Source organism: Manacus vitellinus, unplaced genomic scaffold (assembly GCF_001715985.3).
Source record: "Manacus vitellinus isolate BGI_N305 unplaced genomic scaffold, ASM171598v3 scaffold_25_pilon, whole genome shotgun sequence".
Classification (NCBI taxonomy): Eukaryota; Metazoa; Chordata; class Aves; order Passeriformes; family Pipridae; genus Manacus; species Manacus vitellinus.
The window spans coordinates 12,332,145-12,349,115 of NW_021939882.1; the positions used below are offsets into that span (position 1 = coordinate 12,332,145).

Consider the following 16,971-nt stretch of genomic DNA (forward strand, 5'->3'; position numbering starts at 1 on the left):
GAATCACATGCTCTCAGGCTTCAATTCTCAGGAGCAGAACTGATGCAACGATGCAGTTCTCTCAGGATACAACTTTAGTGCACTCACTTTCTGTACAGCTCGAAGGGATGATTTGTGATAGACCTCATTCTATCAGTTTTCTAACTCTATTCCTATTTCTGGAGTTTTCTCTGTAGCCACATCCTCCCTCAGAAGAAGGACTCCTCCACTTTTCCAGCAGTGCAGGAGTTGCCTGCAGAGTTGCAGTATCAATGGAGCAGCATTACAATGGAGCACAGCACACAACAGACAGTCACCACACTGCATTCTGAGTCCCAGCCCACTAAGGAGATACATTTCAGCACCACCACCTTCTTCTCCTTCCTGGAAGAGCTCAAGGAGTCACTTAATGCACTGAGAAGTGGAGTTGTTCTCAAAATGAAGCCAACAGGGAACAATATCGCTGCTGGATGTGGGAAAGACGCAATCCATCTAATGCCATGGAAGAACATTAGTGGGATTGCTTGGAGCATCTTCTGAAGACACTTCTGGATCAACTCAAATATGTGCTTAGCTCTTTCCCCATTCTTCTCAAATCTTCTGCATTCCTTACAGACATTACTTGTCTCCCCTGCTTCTGTATCTTGCTCTGGAAAGTGGTGTCTCCCTTGCCACAGTCTGCAGTAGCACCCTCACCTCCCACATGGCAGCTCTGCAGGAAGCCAAGTCCATTCTACCCTGCCCTTGGACAGCCCAGAAAAACAGGGCTGTTCTCTCCTCTCCCTTTACAGGTGGGACTGTAAACTACCCTCCTTATGGATACCTGTCATAGCCTGCTCCAGCCCATAATACACTTTCTAGGTTATTATGGGACATAAAAGGGTCTAAATTCAAAGCAGGTTTTCAACTGGGGGGACTCAAGACTGCTGACTGAGGAGCAGAATAAAGCCAGATGGCATGTGCTGGTATTGTTGGGGATTATGCTGTGTAAGGCAATAGGAAATGAGCAGAGGAAAAGACCCGGTTTGGTCCCATGGTTCCTCTCTGGCCAAATGAACATACTGGGACAACCGTGAAACAATCAGTTTATGGGTTTCATTCCCCTCCACCCCCAGACGGAACTTAAATATTTGTATAAGCCCAGGCGTAACTTTTATCTAATGTTTTCCTTGGGGTTTACTAGCTGTTTAGAGCATTCGAGCTAAAAAGCATTCCCTCAAACTCTTGCCACAAAGAGAGTTGAAACTATGATAATAATTAAAACCACGTTCTTTTGGTATCAAGAAGACATGCTATTATTTTCTTTTTTTGCGCATGAGAAGCTGTTAATATGGGCAACACGTCTGGAACATTTTCTTTCCAAACGCCATGTCCCATACCCCCTCCGGCTCAGGTCGGCTGGTTTGTGAACTTGTCAGCAGGCTGGGGTGGGAAGGCTCATATTTACAAGAATAGACTCATTTATTTTTTGTAACAAACCATTTGCCAACTTAATGCTATGAAAAGCATATCAGGGGGGAAAAAATGGTTCATGCTGCGTGAAAGGTGACGAGCTAAAGAACTGTCCTGCCTTGGCACCCAATGGACCAAATCAAGGGATGAGTCTTAAATACATACTATATACAAATATAATGTATGTTTTGAAAAACAGGTGCTGACTTTGCCAGGATGCTCCTGGGCACTTAGCACAGAGCAGGAAAGGCTGTGGGCTGCACCGTGTGCCATTGCTGATCCACTTGGGGAAAGGTCTACTAAAGAAAAAGGTAAGATTTTGTGCTTGCTTCACCCCATCTAATTTGAGTGCCTCTAAGGTCTCCATAACTGTGGTATCAGCACCTCACAAACATTAACAAAATTATCCTTATAACATTGCAGGGAAAAATGCTATCGTCACATTTAAAGGATGGAAAATTAGAGCACAAAAAAAAATCAAAGTCAGGTTTGTGTCCAATGCAACCTTTGAAAGCATCCAATGTGTATCCTGAGAGGCTAAATCTGGTTAAAACAATGAATTTCCCTGTCCAAGATCAAACTACAGCGTCTCACGCGGTGTTGCAATCGCACTGCACAAGGGCAGGAAGCAGAGAGAACCGGCTGCTTCGGTCCCGTCCCCCCGGAGCACCAATCTCCAAGTCTCCCCCAGTCCAGAGCAGTGCTCTGGATGCCTCGACAGGCAGCTCCGAAGCGGGTCAGGCACAGGGCACAGCTGGCAGCAAATGATCTGGACTGAGCCTCGACAGAGCAGCCACACTGCTCCTGAGGAACACACAAGGGGAGGAGAGGGGGATTGCTGGGGAGGGCAAGTGTCACCCCCGGGACCACAAAAGTAAATAATTTTTCATCAGAGCCATTTGGTTTCTGATTTTTGTTTGGGAGCGTGGCTTTCACTGCCTTGACTCAAGCTTTCCTTTTTCATAGCCACAAAGATGCTAGATTTGAATGCCTGGTGGTACAAAGTGTGGGCAGTAGGGTTTGGAAGGCTGGGATGTTTTATTTTCCTTTTATTTTGGTAGTAATTTAGCTTTGCACAAGCCCCTGCCTGCTTAGCAAGCCTCCAGCTTCACCAACAATACAGAACTGCCTTAATTACAAAAACAAATTAATACAAAAAAAAATGCAAAGAAATTAAGCTAGATGGGTAAACACATTGTAATTTGTTACATGGTTCCATTCAGGGGGGATCCAAAGTAATAAAAAAATTCCTGTAACACTGAATCATGAGGCCCAGCTCCAGCACGGTGCTGGAATTCAAGCATGAGTTCTGTCACACCATCCTCTGGCTCACCACTGAGAGGAAGGGGCCTTATGTTGCCTACACCCCCCGCGGCACAGTGCTCCACTTGCCCTTTTATTTTTAATTTCCCCCTAAAAGGAATTTTTGAGGGAAATTTATATTCGCATTTCCCCCCAAAGAAAGACCAAGTAAGGAAGTTATTGTGGAGTGCCATCCATGGCACTGGGATGCTGACATGACATCTCATGTCAATTGAACGCAACCGTGAAGCATGAACCCATCCACATCTGAGGCACCACTGGAGATCCCAGCCTGGTTGAGGGCTGTCTGACAGGGGCTGGGGAGGCTGGGAGGGCACGGGCAGCCTCACAAACTCCACATCCCCTCCATCCTGCTTCTCATTTGAGGCTGACAGGCGAAGCTTGAACACATCCTTACAGCCGTGACGAGGCTGCTAAGGGTAACACTCAGGTTACAAATTAATTAATAGGAAACACTTACCTTCCCCACTAGCTTGCCTTTCCTGTTCATGCAAAGGTAGAAATCTGTCTCCTTCCCTTTGATCCGGACTTGACTGCCAAAAGTGTCTGTTTCCACTAGAAGCTGGGCTTGTAAAGGAAGAAGAAAAAAAAGCATTTACCAGTGTGGTCCCATTAAGTCACAGGGTGCAACCTGCACTGTCCCACTGCCTCCAGCTGAACCACCCTGGGATGCTCCGCACAGGAACAACCCAAGGGACCACCCTGAGGCTGAGCTCACAGCTTAGTCACAGGTGCAAAACTGACACCTCTCCACTAACTCCTGCGTGGATGGTCCAGGTTTAATGCTGGTTTTAGCACAAAGGAGGCATACACATGTGTGTGCTCCATCTGTCCACACCAACCCCGCCACCCCATCAGCAATATTAGCTTGATGTTAAGCCCTTTAAGATCATCGAGTGCAGCTGTTCCCCCAGCACTGCCACAGCCACCACTAACCATGTCCCCAGGTGTCATATCTGCACGTCTCTTAAACACCTCCAGGGATGTGACTCCGCCACTGCCCTGGGCAGCCTGTATCAATGACAGTGCTCTCCTTCACATTGCAGGAGGGTTCTTGGAGGGTAAGAACATAGATTTTATTCTCATGAAGATGTAAGCTTACCATGACAAGAAAGAAAATCCTTTCCCCATAGCCAGCATCCGTCAAACACTGCATAGAAGTGGTCATGCCACATGCTCCTGGTACAAAACATCGCAGTGATCTCCTGAAGATCACCACAACAGCTAGCAGGGGAGAAATTTGGCACTGCTTGTTCTGTCTGATACACACTCACCCTGCAGATGTCCTCCATGTCTAGCTGTGCTTCCAGGATGCCACAAACTGCCTTCTGGCAGTCCAGGTCCAGGTCTTCAACTCTCGATGGGACACATACGGCCAATCCCACAGTGTCTCACACATTTATTGATGCCAGAGCTGGTTTGCAGCATCACCAGGAGCTATGGCAGAGGACAGATTTCTGCTGCATCTTCCTAAACCACCTGCTCTGACACAGCTGTATCTGCAGAAGGGGTCAAGCTGCCACCTAGATGAGCAGTGTGCCATCATCATCTCAAAAACCCAGACACATCCAAATTCAGCCTTTTATTCCAGCTCTAATCTAAACACAAATTCCAGTCATGCTCAAGATTCAGATTCCGGGAATTTCCCCGGAGAGGCAGGAACAGGCAGACTGGACATTTTGCTTCAGATCCATCTCCGATATGGAGGGGGAGAAAGGAGACATGGTTGAAACACAATGCAAGAATGTGTAAGTGTCAGCAAGTGCAACTGCATGGTCCTGCTCTGGAAATACTCACGCCTGTAAGATCCCAGCCTTGCCGTAGAAGCACGGCTTATGCCAAACTCTGGAGAATGTTTGATCTGTGCTGCAAAAAGTCACATTCTTTTCAGCATTCATATTTCAAGCTTTAAAGCCCTCTAAGAGCAAATACATTCATTGTAAGGATTTACCATGGGGATAGAAATGGGAGTTTGTTTCATTTAAACACATTAATATTTTTCCCACTTGTAAAGTCAGCTTTTGGCTTCTGCAGCAGAGCAAATATCACAAACTTTTAACTCACAAGGGCCCTAAACAGAGTTTTCCCTTTGCAGCTCAGTCACATCTGCAGGTTCAGGGGTTTCCAGTTAAATCTGTTATCACAGGGGATATTTAAATTATAACTTCTTTCTGACAGCAAGTGGGGTAATGCCAGTATTACAGCAGAATATTAGTTGCAATCGTGCACAAATATGGATATTTATTTAAGTTTTTCAGAAATGCATCATGGGCTTGGGAGTTGGTGATAGAGAGCAGCTTGCAAGGAAAAAATGGGTGCTGCACGTTTTCTCCCCACACCTGCCAAGGTGGTATCAAACCTGTGACCACTCCTGTGGGGAAAGGCCACGTGATCCAGAAATAACCCATCACAGTGAGGATATCAAGGTGAGCCCAGCCAGGATGGGGAGGATGGCACAGGGCCAAAGAACAGTCCTCAAGGATGACCAACATGGTAGATAACCTGGGGAATGCCCACTGCTCCAAGAAGTTCAGGGAGGCTGCTCAGATGCAACACAGCATTAATAGACAAGGGAACAGCAAAAAACCCCTATCTACCTTTGATGACTTTGAAAGGGGTTCCTCTAACAGGAGTAGAGGGCTAATGGCCAACCTCAGAGAGGGAGAGCAGCAGTCAGCACATGAGTGAAGGTTATGGAGCCAGCAAAGACTGGTCCGAGAACCACGGCCAACGCCCAGAGCACCAAGGAGTTGCCCACAGATCCACAGTGTCCAAACCACCCAGGCACACAAGCAGATGCGGGGCCACCCACCGAAGGGGTCAAGCGAGGGCTCCACACAGGCAAGAGCAGGATGCCACAGGTTCCCTTCTAAGCTGCAAGGCATTTCCCATCCATTCCAGCCTCAGTGCTGCAACTAAAGCTGTTGAGAACAGTGAATATCAGGCACCAGCTTTGGCCAGCCAAAGCAGGAGCTAATGCCGACAAAACACTCCAACACAAGAGCCTGGAGTTGCAGTCCCCATGGACAGGCAGCAGCTCACACCTCTCTGACACAGATCCCCATGAGCAACCCACACTCGGACAAACATGGGGCACGCCGGCTCACACTCCCCACCCCCTCGCTCTGCAGCCAGTATGAGTAATATCCAAGCTGATTTTAATTTGAAAAATATCACCTTAAAAAGATGCCGGTTCCCTGCTGTGAAAATTAAAACCATCTGGATGGAGTGATTTCAAATAATTAATCTAGGTCTCTTTTGGCACCCCGCTACTAATTAAAATATGATACCTTCCTCCCCCTTTTTAAATAAAAAATTTAAATAAAGTTTAAAGATCTAATAAAATAATGTCATAATTTAGAACTAAATGGAAGTCACCTTTCCCGTGGGCCGCAAAGGTTACAGCAGTGCTGAGATCCCTCCCAGGCTGATGCCATAGCCCAGACCAAGCAGCAGTGGATAAGCAGCATCCAATGAGACACCCATGCTAGCAAACACACCAGCATCCACAGCCCAGCGCCCCAAGGGGCCTGCAACCCTCAGAGATCATCCTGCACCCAATGGCCAGGAGTGGGGAACACAGGGAAGGAAGTTCAGCAGATGATATCTGATCCCCACTGTGGCCTGAGCTGCCCCAGTACAGGCCAAGGCCACCCCCAGGTACCCACTTCTAAAAAATCTGAGTCTTATGATGTTGGAAACATCTTCTTATTTTTAGGGATCCCTGACTGCCTTTCCTACAAGGGAGACCAGTGAGGCTTTAGGGTGGGTTATAACCCAGTTGGCTTCCAGTCTGCAGCATCCTTGACAGCTGATGCTTCTTTGTAAAACAGGCATCTCCCTAAATTCTCTGAGGAGCAGGGACAGGGACCTTGAACAACACATCTAAAATCAGCTGGGATGAATCCCAGCCCTGAATGCTGCAACAAGATTTCCTGGGGGGCGGAGGCTGACCCAGCACAAGGGGCTGCTGGTGTCTCCCACCCCACTCACAGGCAGCAGCAGAAAAGCTCAGTCATTAATTTTAGATTAATTCAAACTGGACTTGGCATCTGTCTCCATGACAAAGACGCCACGGCCACAATGAAAGCAACAGGGAAAATCCAAGAGAATTTCCATGGAGAGCTCAGGTAAAATGAGTCCCACCATGCTGGAGCAATATCCCCACAGGACTCTGCTGCTCAGCACACCTGAATTCCAGCTTCATCCATCCCTGGATACACTGTACAGAGATTACAATCTTTCTTTTCAAAGGCCCTGTACTCCAGTCTTCAGATCAGGCATTATTGTTTAAATTCTTTGACAGCTAGATATTCTGATATATTTTCCAGGGGCTCGGGGGGGGAGGAAAAGAGAAAGGATGTCTTTAGAGAGTGAGATCTCCTGCTACATGCTTTTGTGCTTTTGCCTTATTGGCCCATTTAACCTAAACCTTCCTGAAAACTCCCACTGGAAGAGACTGGAATTCCTCACAAGTCTAGGTAAAAAGGATTACATATATATATGTCGAAAAGCTATCTTCCAGCTAAGAAAACATGAAGTCAGGGAGATATGTGAAGGTGGCAGAAAATATGCCAAATTATCTTTCAAATATTTCCTGGGAGTGGGAGGACAGGAGCCAGAAAAGCACAGGGAAAGAGAGGAGAAAGAGGACACCTGAGAAGTGTAAGGTTTACATGTACCTATCACAAAATCCTCAGTTTCAGATAAATAAAAAGAGAAAGGGGAGAACACAAGGAGCGTGCAGAAGGACTGGATTTTTTTTTGCAGGTAAAAACCTTGCAAAAGGAGTCATAGAGAGAAGGAACTACAGCCACTGACACTGCTCACAGGCACCCTGAAGGCAGCCAGCTAAAACAGATTTGCAGCGGAAAAGACTCTCACAGAGGACCAAGATTCTGTTGCTTTAGTTGCACTTCTATTAATGAAACAAAGTCTCTTAGACTTGAAACCATTTCCAGTGAATGAAGAGGAAGGATGTACTCATACCCTGAGGCTGGGAGCAGAGCATCTGGGATAGAGAGCAGCTTTCCCATTTTGTTACTCTGGCGCTATGAACCAAGACAAAGCACATTTCCATAGTTCATGCTGTATATATTGCATCTGATGGGAGAGCAAAATCCACTCTGGTAAGACTGAATCTTCTCGTGTGACTCCCAGCACAGGCAAGTGTGCTTAAAATAGCTGAAACCTGTTCAAACACTGCCTACCCGCTACTAAAACCACGTGAATCCCTTACATGACCACAACATAGGAGAGAATGACCCTGCCTCCACATTCATGATGTAATGATGAGGGAATAACGCCAAAATTAGGTAAAGTCTGGAGGGTCTAATGAAGCCCAAAGGCTTCATGGACCAGTAAGGGAATCTAAGCTGCATCCCTAAGTTTTGTTTGCACACTTGCATAGTCCTGCAAACTGTACGATATTTAATAGTTATGAACAATAGAACCCAACTCCCCTCTCAAATATTCAGGTGCAAATCAGGAGTAACCACCCCAATCAATGAGGCTGGTGCTCAGGAGGGCAGAGCTCTGACCCACATACCACTGCAATGAGCTCATCGTGTCTGTCCTGAGTGAGCAGAGTATATGTATGTAAAATTATTAAAAGGGATGTTGGTGGGGAGGAGCAGTAAGAGCAGCTCCAAGACCCAGGCTCCAGTAATTTTCATTTTTAAGCCACCACTTTGCACGAGCCAGGGAAGGGCTCGGTGTCAGCGCAGGGTCTGCCTGGGGAGCAGCGCTCCCAGTCCTGACACAGGCTTTTAAAAATGCTGTTACCTTAAATGAGGTTTTCTTTTAAACACCATATCTGTCCCTCACTAACTGTTGCAGTGAGAGACAAAGACAATTTGGAGTGTGTGGAGTGTGTGAGGCCCCTCGGAGCACCAAGTGCCAAGTCTCCACAGCACATCTTTCTGCCCCATCATGGGGTGGGAAGGGGAATAGGACCAATGGCTCTGTGTGAACAAATGACAGACTGCAGAGACAACCTGCAACCTGCAGAACAGCCTCAGTAGCTCTCAGGAACTAGTCAGGTTAAATATTTGCATGGGAGACATCAGAAGAAAATCTATAATGCAGCAGAGACCTCAAAGGCACTTACACTGCAGCAACCTGATCCTGTAAATACTTCCACACAAAGGACTTCACACACATCCACATCGGAAGTCCCTGGAGTGCTGATAAAGACCCCTGTACGGCCTCAGGGTCCCACCTCTACCACCGCCTGCAGGGTGGAACACACTGGGAGAGCAGCTTTGGACACGGCTTTGGTGAGAGCTTCCCCCTCCCCAGCCCAGGGAGCTGTCTGCTCCCCCTGCCCTTCTGCCACTGCCCCAAGGGGGATGGATCACAGCATAAGGACCAACGTTCCCCTTCCTGGGAACACCACCTGGGACACCTTCATCTGGGTTTCACCTCCGCACAAGCCGATAAGAGCTTCGGTCTCTGGGAGATGGTTTCGGGCACCCCCATCCACAAACAATGACCTAACACCAAGAAGGTTCCTGTCCCACTTCCAGTGTACTGAGCTATCCCTTGGCACTCCCTGGGCATGTCTACGGGACACAGGGCCAAGACATGCAGAAATATCCGTGTCGGTGCCAGCCATGCCAGCCTGAGTGCCCAGCCCAGGACAGACGTGCAGGCATGACACACTGTGCTGCAGTTAACCCACAGAGCCTGAGATGTTCAGGTCATAAAATAGCACTCACACTAGTGAAACCTCCACTGTTTAAGCCATTCACAGAAACATGGAATCATAGAATGGTTTGGATTGGAAGGGACTTTAAAGCTCAGCTAGTTCCAACACCTCTGCCGTGGGCAGATCAGGTTGCTCAGTGAGCCACCCAACCTGGCCTTGAACATTACAGAGGGCTTACCTAGAGGCATGTGCCCACCCAAAAAATTCCCATACCAGTTCAGCAGTAGCTAACAAGTCATGCCCAGGGAACGATGCTGAGCTGCTGGTGTTCCCCAAGCATCTCAGGGACCATCTCGGGGATGTTCTGCCTCCCCACCCTGTAGGAGATGTATTGTTTATGACAGAATGGCAATATCAAGCTAAAAAGGGGATTCTAAAACAAAGAAGTCCTCTTCTCTGAACTGCCCAGGCTCCTACAGGATGACAAAGCTTCCAGACACAGTCCCTACAAACTCACTGTTATTCACCACATCTTGGGAGAAGCTTAATTAAAATGTGCTAATCTGAGTCTTTTATTAGTCCATGCATAAGGAAATTGTTTGATAGTTTAGTTGATGTAAGATCAGAATAAATACAAAGGTAGGTCTTAGAGATTTTTGTCCAACTTATATAAAACTTTAATAAATCCCTGAATCTGTGACTCTGTGAAAAACCAAAACAAAAAAACCACAAACAAACAAAAAAACTCAAAAACAACAATAACAACAAAAATTTGAGCTATAAGTACCATATTACTGGCCCAAGCCTGCACTACCCACAGGTTGGTCATCGTTTACCCACAAGAAAAATGAATGTAAAATACTGTCATTCTGACATGGAGCCATTTGCACCCATTAGTAGATCTAAGAAAACAGAATTAAGTGGTGGGAGATCAGACTTGGCCTCTTGCAGATGTTTTATACATAATTCACCATAAGAGACGCTAAAAATATTTTGGCAGTTGCTTCAATGATGGTGAATAAGCTTATTTAGACAAGATTCAGTAAAAGTGGAGACGGATAGGTTGTGTGCTTTAAAATGCCTGGGTGGGAACTGCAGTGAACAAATTCTGCCCTGAACTTTGCCACCTGCAAACTCGCCATGACTAAGAAGTAAGCCTGGAAAGAGAAACGTTCAAAATGTTAGCACAGAAATTCCTCTATCTCACCAGGGTGTCTTGCAGCCTCCAAACACAGCTCAAGTGGACAGTATTTCTACACAGGCAGGAAAACTGCTTGACAAGTCACCAGGCTCTGAGTTTGGAATTAGTGAAGGATGAGCCTCAAAAAAGTTCAGAAGCTCTGTTATGCTTGAAAAAGCACCTAAAATGAAAAGTAAAGGGCCAAACCCTAATGTCTTTGATCATTCTCATTTGAATAAACTCCTACTGACACAGTCAAGCCCAACAGACAACGACCTCAGAACCTGGCCCTGAGCACTTCGTTGAAAGGCATCCAAAGCACTGGAGTCTCTCGGGTCTGGAAAGAGCACGAACCTTTCCCATCCCCACAGAGGGTTAGAATTACCACAAGAACAAATCCTGATGAAGTTATTTTGACTCTCTTGTTCCCAGTCTCAGCTGAACCCAATAAAAACACTGATGTACACAAAAATAACAATAAGGAGAGAATGACAACTACGGGAACCCCATGTACTCTTGTTTCTCCAAAGCTGCTCTACTTGTGGCCAGGAGCACAAGACAGACCACACATACCCTGCAGCGCTCACCCTCCTCCCTCAGGCAAGCTGAGGGTTGGCTGCTCATCCTCAGCGATGAAGGAGGTGTGATGGCAGCACCACCATATCCTCTTACCAAGGAGTCCCAAACACATCAAGCTCTCCTGTGTGCCAACCCTGGGATGGTTTCACACACTCCATCCAGGTTCCACTGTCACATTTGTGAGTGCTCCAAAACGGGGCTGATCGGGAGAAATGCATAAAGCGTTTCCAGTGTTAGCTGAATTAAGATTATCAAATGTGCCCGATACACAAAGATGTTAAGTTCTACCAAGCAAGGCTCTTATTCCATGCCAGTAAAAGCTGAAATTAGGATAATTAATTTTATGGATCAGAACATAAGCATGCTCACGCATTTTCTCAAAGGGGCTCATTGTAATCTTCCCTTCTCCAGAAAGTAAAAAATATGCTGAAAATAAAGTTGCAGGATGCTTTGGTGTTTTCAATGGGATTCTTGTGGCTCTGGAATCCAGAGGAGCAGAGGCAGCAGTGCAACCCAACAGAAGAAAATGTTCTGGCACATGGGGAAAATTCCTCTGTGTTTTAAGATTTTAGCAGGGTTTGCTCTTAAAAATGGTTGCAAACACAATTTCAAAGATATCTGACTTCCTAATGCTTGTGCTGCTGAAGCTCCCTTTTCCCAAAAATTAAAGTATTACTAAATGAAGTATAGAAAATCATCACTCTTAGGTAAGAGTACACGAGAGTATGACTATTTTTGGGTAAGGTTTAAAAGAAGTGGACAAGAACTGACCCTCTACAGCACCTGGGGACACACACCTGGAACCAGCTGCACCCAAAAGAGTTCCTCAGGTGAAGGACCTTGGGGAAGGGTCCTCTGCACCAGTCTCTTTGAAAAGGTTTCTCCCAACAGACATAGCACAATTCCTGCAACTATTCTCAGAGCAGCAGCCACAAATATAATGCAACAACCAACAAAAATCAGGTATCACATTAACTCTCCCTTTAGCACCTTTGGTTTCACATATTTATTTTTGGAAATGCATTTATCATGAGACTTTTCTTAAACTGTTACCCCTGGTCCTCAGCATATGTAAGACTATTTACTTGCCTTTTACTGCATTTTAATTGCATGAGAAATTTTAAAAGTTTTTTTTTTCTTTTCTAGAGTCATTTGGGACAAAAGGCATCTGGCACTGGGTATTTAAATAAGACCTGTCAGAACTGTAAAATTAGTTTTATGTTTTAATAAAGGCACTTTAAAAATCTCAAATATAATTCTGTATTCAAACCATAAGCATTTGGGTTAAGAAAAGCAGATCCCATGTTAAATCTTAACATAAAAATTAAATCAAGTACAGAACTAAGCCAGTCCTCATCTGTGGCATTATAAACAAGAGCAGCAAAGAAAAGAGGTAATATCTCCAATAGTTCATTCTTGTGGTATTCTAAGTTTAAAGAATCAGCATTAAGAGAATAAAATCTGTATGATTTTATACTATTTGTTATTTATCTCAGTTCATCTGGAGACTCAGGTCACCTTTAAAGCTCAGACTCAATCCCGTGTTTCCATCCAAAATTTTCCCAGTCCTTTCTCTCCTCACTGCACTGGAGCATCCTGCCCTCCTCTCCCCACCTGAAAGGTGGGATGTCCCCTTGAGATGGTAGATGCCCTGGCAGGGGACACCACTGCTGCAGGTGTCCAGCCCATACCTATCCAAACATGGATCAACAGAGCTTGTTTAGCTTGGAGGACACTTTGATTAGTGCTGTAATCAGCTCATAATTCATTCTAGAAGTCTTCAGACATAGAGACAAAGGACAAAACCCAAAGCAGAAACCTTCCTTCCAACACTTGCTATCCCACTTCCTATCCTGCAAGCACATCCCTCCTCCCCACTGGGACACCTTCTTACTCTCCTCTTTTTATCTCCCTCCACAACTTTTGGAGTGCATAGGAGAAAGGAGTTTGCCACTACTATTTCTACACAGCAGACCTGAAATATTTGCAGTAAGTCATGATGGCCACATCCACGTGCCAAGCAGGGTTGCCCCTCACTTTTGTCACAAGGGGAAGAAGCCACCTTAGACCTCGGCCAAGGTGGCCAAGTCACCCCCCACTGCTGCCACCACTTGAGCTCAGCAAGCAGCAGTATGACCCAGAGCCACTGGCAGAGAGGAGCCCAAGGACACACCACATGGCCCGTGGGGCAAGAGGCAGCCCTTGGCCAACAACACCTGCTCCAAGAGCATTAGAGCCTGGCAAAAAGCTGCTGACTGACCTATGCCAGCAGAGAGCCACTTCTCCATCCAAGACCCCGAAGGAGCAACAGAACCAGCTAAGGTGAGCTAAAGAGCTGCTGCGCAAGCTCCTGGTGGGGAACTAGCTGGTCTTTAAGATTCCTTCCAAACCAAACCTTTCTGTGATTCCATGAAAGCAGATAGCTTTCCAGGTGCCCCCCAGGCCTGGCCCTCCTGCGAGGTGAGGATGCGGGTGAGGGCAGCGGGAAGGGAAGCGCTGCAGGTGCAGGCGGGCTCGGGGCAGCCCAGCCGGGCCACCCCCTCCCCACCGCCAGCTGCCCAACCTGGCACTTCTCCGCAGGTCACCTCCGGTGTGAGGAGTTACCGCTCATCCCCCAACAGGCACGATGAAAAGGAGACAAAAAAGCAGGATGCTGGTGAATGACAGCAGTGGGTGGCCCGGCCCCGGCCGGGCTCTGCACACAACAGGCACAGCCAAGTGTGTCTGGCCGCAGACAATGATGAGGCTGGAGGTGTGTGGGGCGGCGGCGCTCGGCCGTTCTCACGGCGAGGCACCGGGCCATGTCGGCCCCGACAGCCGCCCCTCCCGGCTCCCACCGCCCCGCCGGGCTCCGGCTTGGTTTGTTCTGTGTTGTCCTTCCTGCCGCGACATTTGCAGCTCTGAAAAAAAAGCAGGTCAAACATCCTCAAATGGTGTATTTAGTGCTTCCCCTCGGGTTTCCACGGCTTCCCTGCCACGTTCCTCCGGCCTGAGGGGGTCGGGCTGACCCCTCGGCTGCGCTGGGCGAGTGGCTCACATTAAGTGCTGCTAATGCGTTTTGCATTTCTGCTCGGGGGCAGGAAATCTCAACTTCCAGTGCCAAGGGGTTAATTATAATTTATATAGCAAGATCTCAGGCTGGGGTGGGGAGTGTTTCTCCAGCTAATTAAGAGGTGCAATTACCTCTGAGAATCAAAGGGATATTCTGGTACCCAGCTCTGAAAAACAGATTACAGGCACTTAAAACACAAGGACATCTTTGCTTCTCTACATGCTCTTAGTTTTTGCTGTTGATCATTAAAAACAAACTGTTATATTCCTGATCCATCATCACAATGTCTTGCTGACCACCTTACGGAAGCCACTGCAGTGGGGTAACATAAAGCATTGCTGCTTTCCCTAGGATTACCTATACTTCCAACAACATGCCCATCACCTGCTGCTTAAGGCTCTGGCAAAACTTTCTGCTTACTAATTAACAAAGCTTCAAAACCTTGAGGTGGGTAACACCTAAATAGCCCATTCTAAATAGTCCTGGACCGCAAGCCCAGGACTACTCACTCCCAAGGCAAGCAGTGGGTTGATGGATATTGTTGTATTACTTGAATAATAATAATGACTGTATTTATTAGTAATTATTATTATAAGTAATAATTATAAATACAATATTTAAATTAATTATTGTAGTAATAAATATTACTACATCGTCCCAGACCACATGGCAGCCCCTCTGCATTGCCCTGTCCTACTCACTGGCCCAGTGCAAACAGGGTGACACCACTTGCTACACAAACCTTGGGAACTGTGGCCAAGGGATAATTAGCAGCAGCAGTACCCAGGAGAGACACAAGCACCCAGCATGGCCAGAGAGGCCAGTGGCAGCACCTGTGGAACACACCTCAGCAGCTCTTCCAGTGGGGAGATGCAGGGTGAACACTGCTGGGCAGCACTGGGCAGCTTTGGGTTCCCATCCTGCCTGGGGCTAGGGGATCGCTGGGAGCACGTCTATCCCCTCCCACAAGCTCCCTCTTCATCAGCACCTTGCCTTCATATTTGTGCAGCAGTTTAACAGTTACAGCTCTCTCTCGCCGCTCCCAAAGGTGACTCCTGAGCCAGGAGGTGATTGCTGAGCCATTTGCAAAGGGCTAATGTAATTGAACATTCAGATGTCAGGAGGAGGTTTGGGCTGAAGACAGCAAAAAAAAATTCTGGGGAACCAGTCCTGCTCTGGGGAGTCAGTAGTTACACATGCAACACAGGCTGCAGTCTCAGCTTGGCTTGGCACAGGCTGCACAAATGGATCTTCCACCATTCATTATTTTTTAGGGATGCATTAGGCTGTTGCTCTCTGGAAAATGAAGTGCTTAAGTTAGAAACTGATGCTGTGGAATTGTCATCAGCCCACACATCCCACAGGCTCTCAGGCACCTGCACCAGCAGCCTCCACCTTGACCCAGTACACAGCTAGAAGCAGAGGTGAGGCTGGCAGTGGCAAGAAGACCAACCCTTTCTCTAGAGAGGGGATTAGGATGAAGAGGAACGTCTGTCCATGTGGGTTAGAAATGAAGCTCATGCTGGCAAAGCCCACAGGGGAGCTCAGCAGCTGGTATCCAACATCAGCAACTCTCTACCTACGACTTGATTACACTGTGCAGGTTTATCAGGCTGCCCTTTGATGTGCTGACAGCAGCAAACTGGCTGTGTTGAACTTCCGCCAAGCAGGCGGAAGCACACAACCCAAAAACATGCTGTGTGAAGCACTATTGTTAAATTAGGAGGAGATAACACAGTTGCCACCTTGGCATGGAGAGATGCTGACTGACACTGCTGCTCCCAGGAGCTCTAAGAACTCTTAGACCTGACAATCAACATATCCTATGACATCCATATGACAATTTTTAGAGGCTTTATTACTCTGTAAAAGAAGGCATCTCACTTCTTGCTGGTGCAGGCAAGAGGTTGGTAAAGGACCTGGCTTAGCCCTGGAGAAAGCAAGATAGAGATTACAAAACTGTTGCTTGTAGTCTCAGTTTAAGCCACAAACCTGCACAGCTTTCAGTGAAAAGGATTGTAATTGCTTCATCAGCAACATGAGCAAGCTACATAGGAAAGAAAAAGAAAGGAAGGGCAGATCCAGAGGGAAATAAATCTACACCAGCATTACCTTTCCCTACAGCTTGCTGTTTATTGAAGAAGCAGCAAAAGCTCCAGTGCGCTTCAGAATACAAACGCTGACATGGAAATTCAGAGACCTGAACCACTTCCAACAGGGAAAATATACTGACCACAGTCTCTTTGGAGGTCAAACAAAATCAATAGCCTTTCTCTCCACTCTGTCTCTAAACTAAGCTTCTTTCAAAGACATCCAGAGAAAATGGATCATCTTTTGTTGTTGTGTGTGGTTTTGGGTTGGGCTTTTTTTAAGTGGTCAAACATTCACAGAAGCATAAGAAACTCCTTCCTCCTTCAGAATACTGAAAGGATTGTATAGAGGTCAACATTGCCCATCAGTTTTACTACACAATAGATGAGTTATCCACTTCTTGGGGAGGAAACCAAGCTGGAAGCCGCTTAGCGCTCAGTAAGAGAGGAAAAAATAAATCAATGCATTTGCTTGATTGGGGTACATTTAAAGCTGGTTGTCAATTAGTTCAACACAGTTCGCTGTTAGAGAGCACAACAATTTAGCCCCAGGAGCTGAAGTTTGCTGCATTTCCTCAGATTCCTCCTGCTGAGAGACAGATATTGGCTGCAGCCAGGTCAGGCACTGAGGAGGAGGAGTGAGGCTGAAGGCACAGCCACAGAGTGA

The 16,971-nt window shown here is 46.8% G+C and overlaps 1 protein-coding gene across 1 annotated transcript in view; it reads right to left on the reverse strand.

Moving 5' to 3' along the window:
- Positions 1-16,971, reverse strand: part of FGF18 (fibroblast growth factor 18) — a 73,210-nt gene that overhangs the window by 15,218 nt on the left and 41,021 nt on the right. Inside the window, exon 4 of the mRNA XM_008930914.3 lies at positions 3,215-3,321. Within this exon, the coding sequence (XP_008929162.1) occupies positions 3,215-3,321 (107 nt within the window). The remainder of the gene's footprint in view (positions 1-3,214; positions 3,322-16,971) is intronic.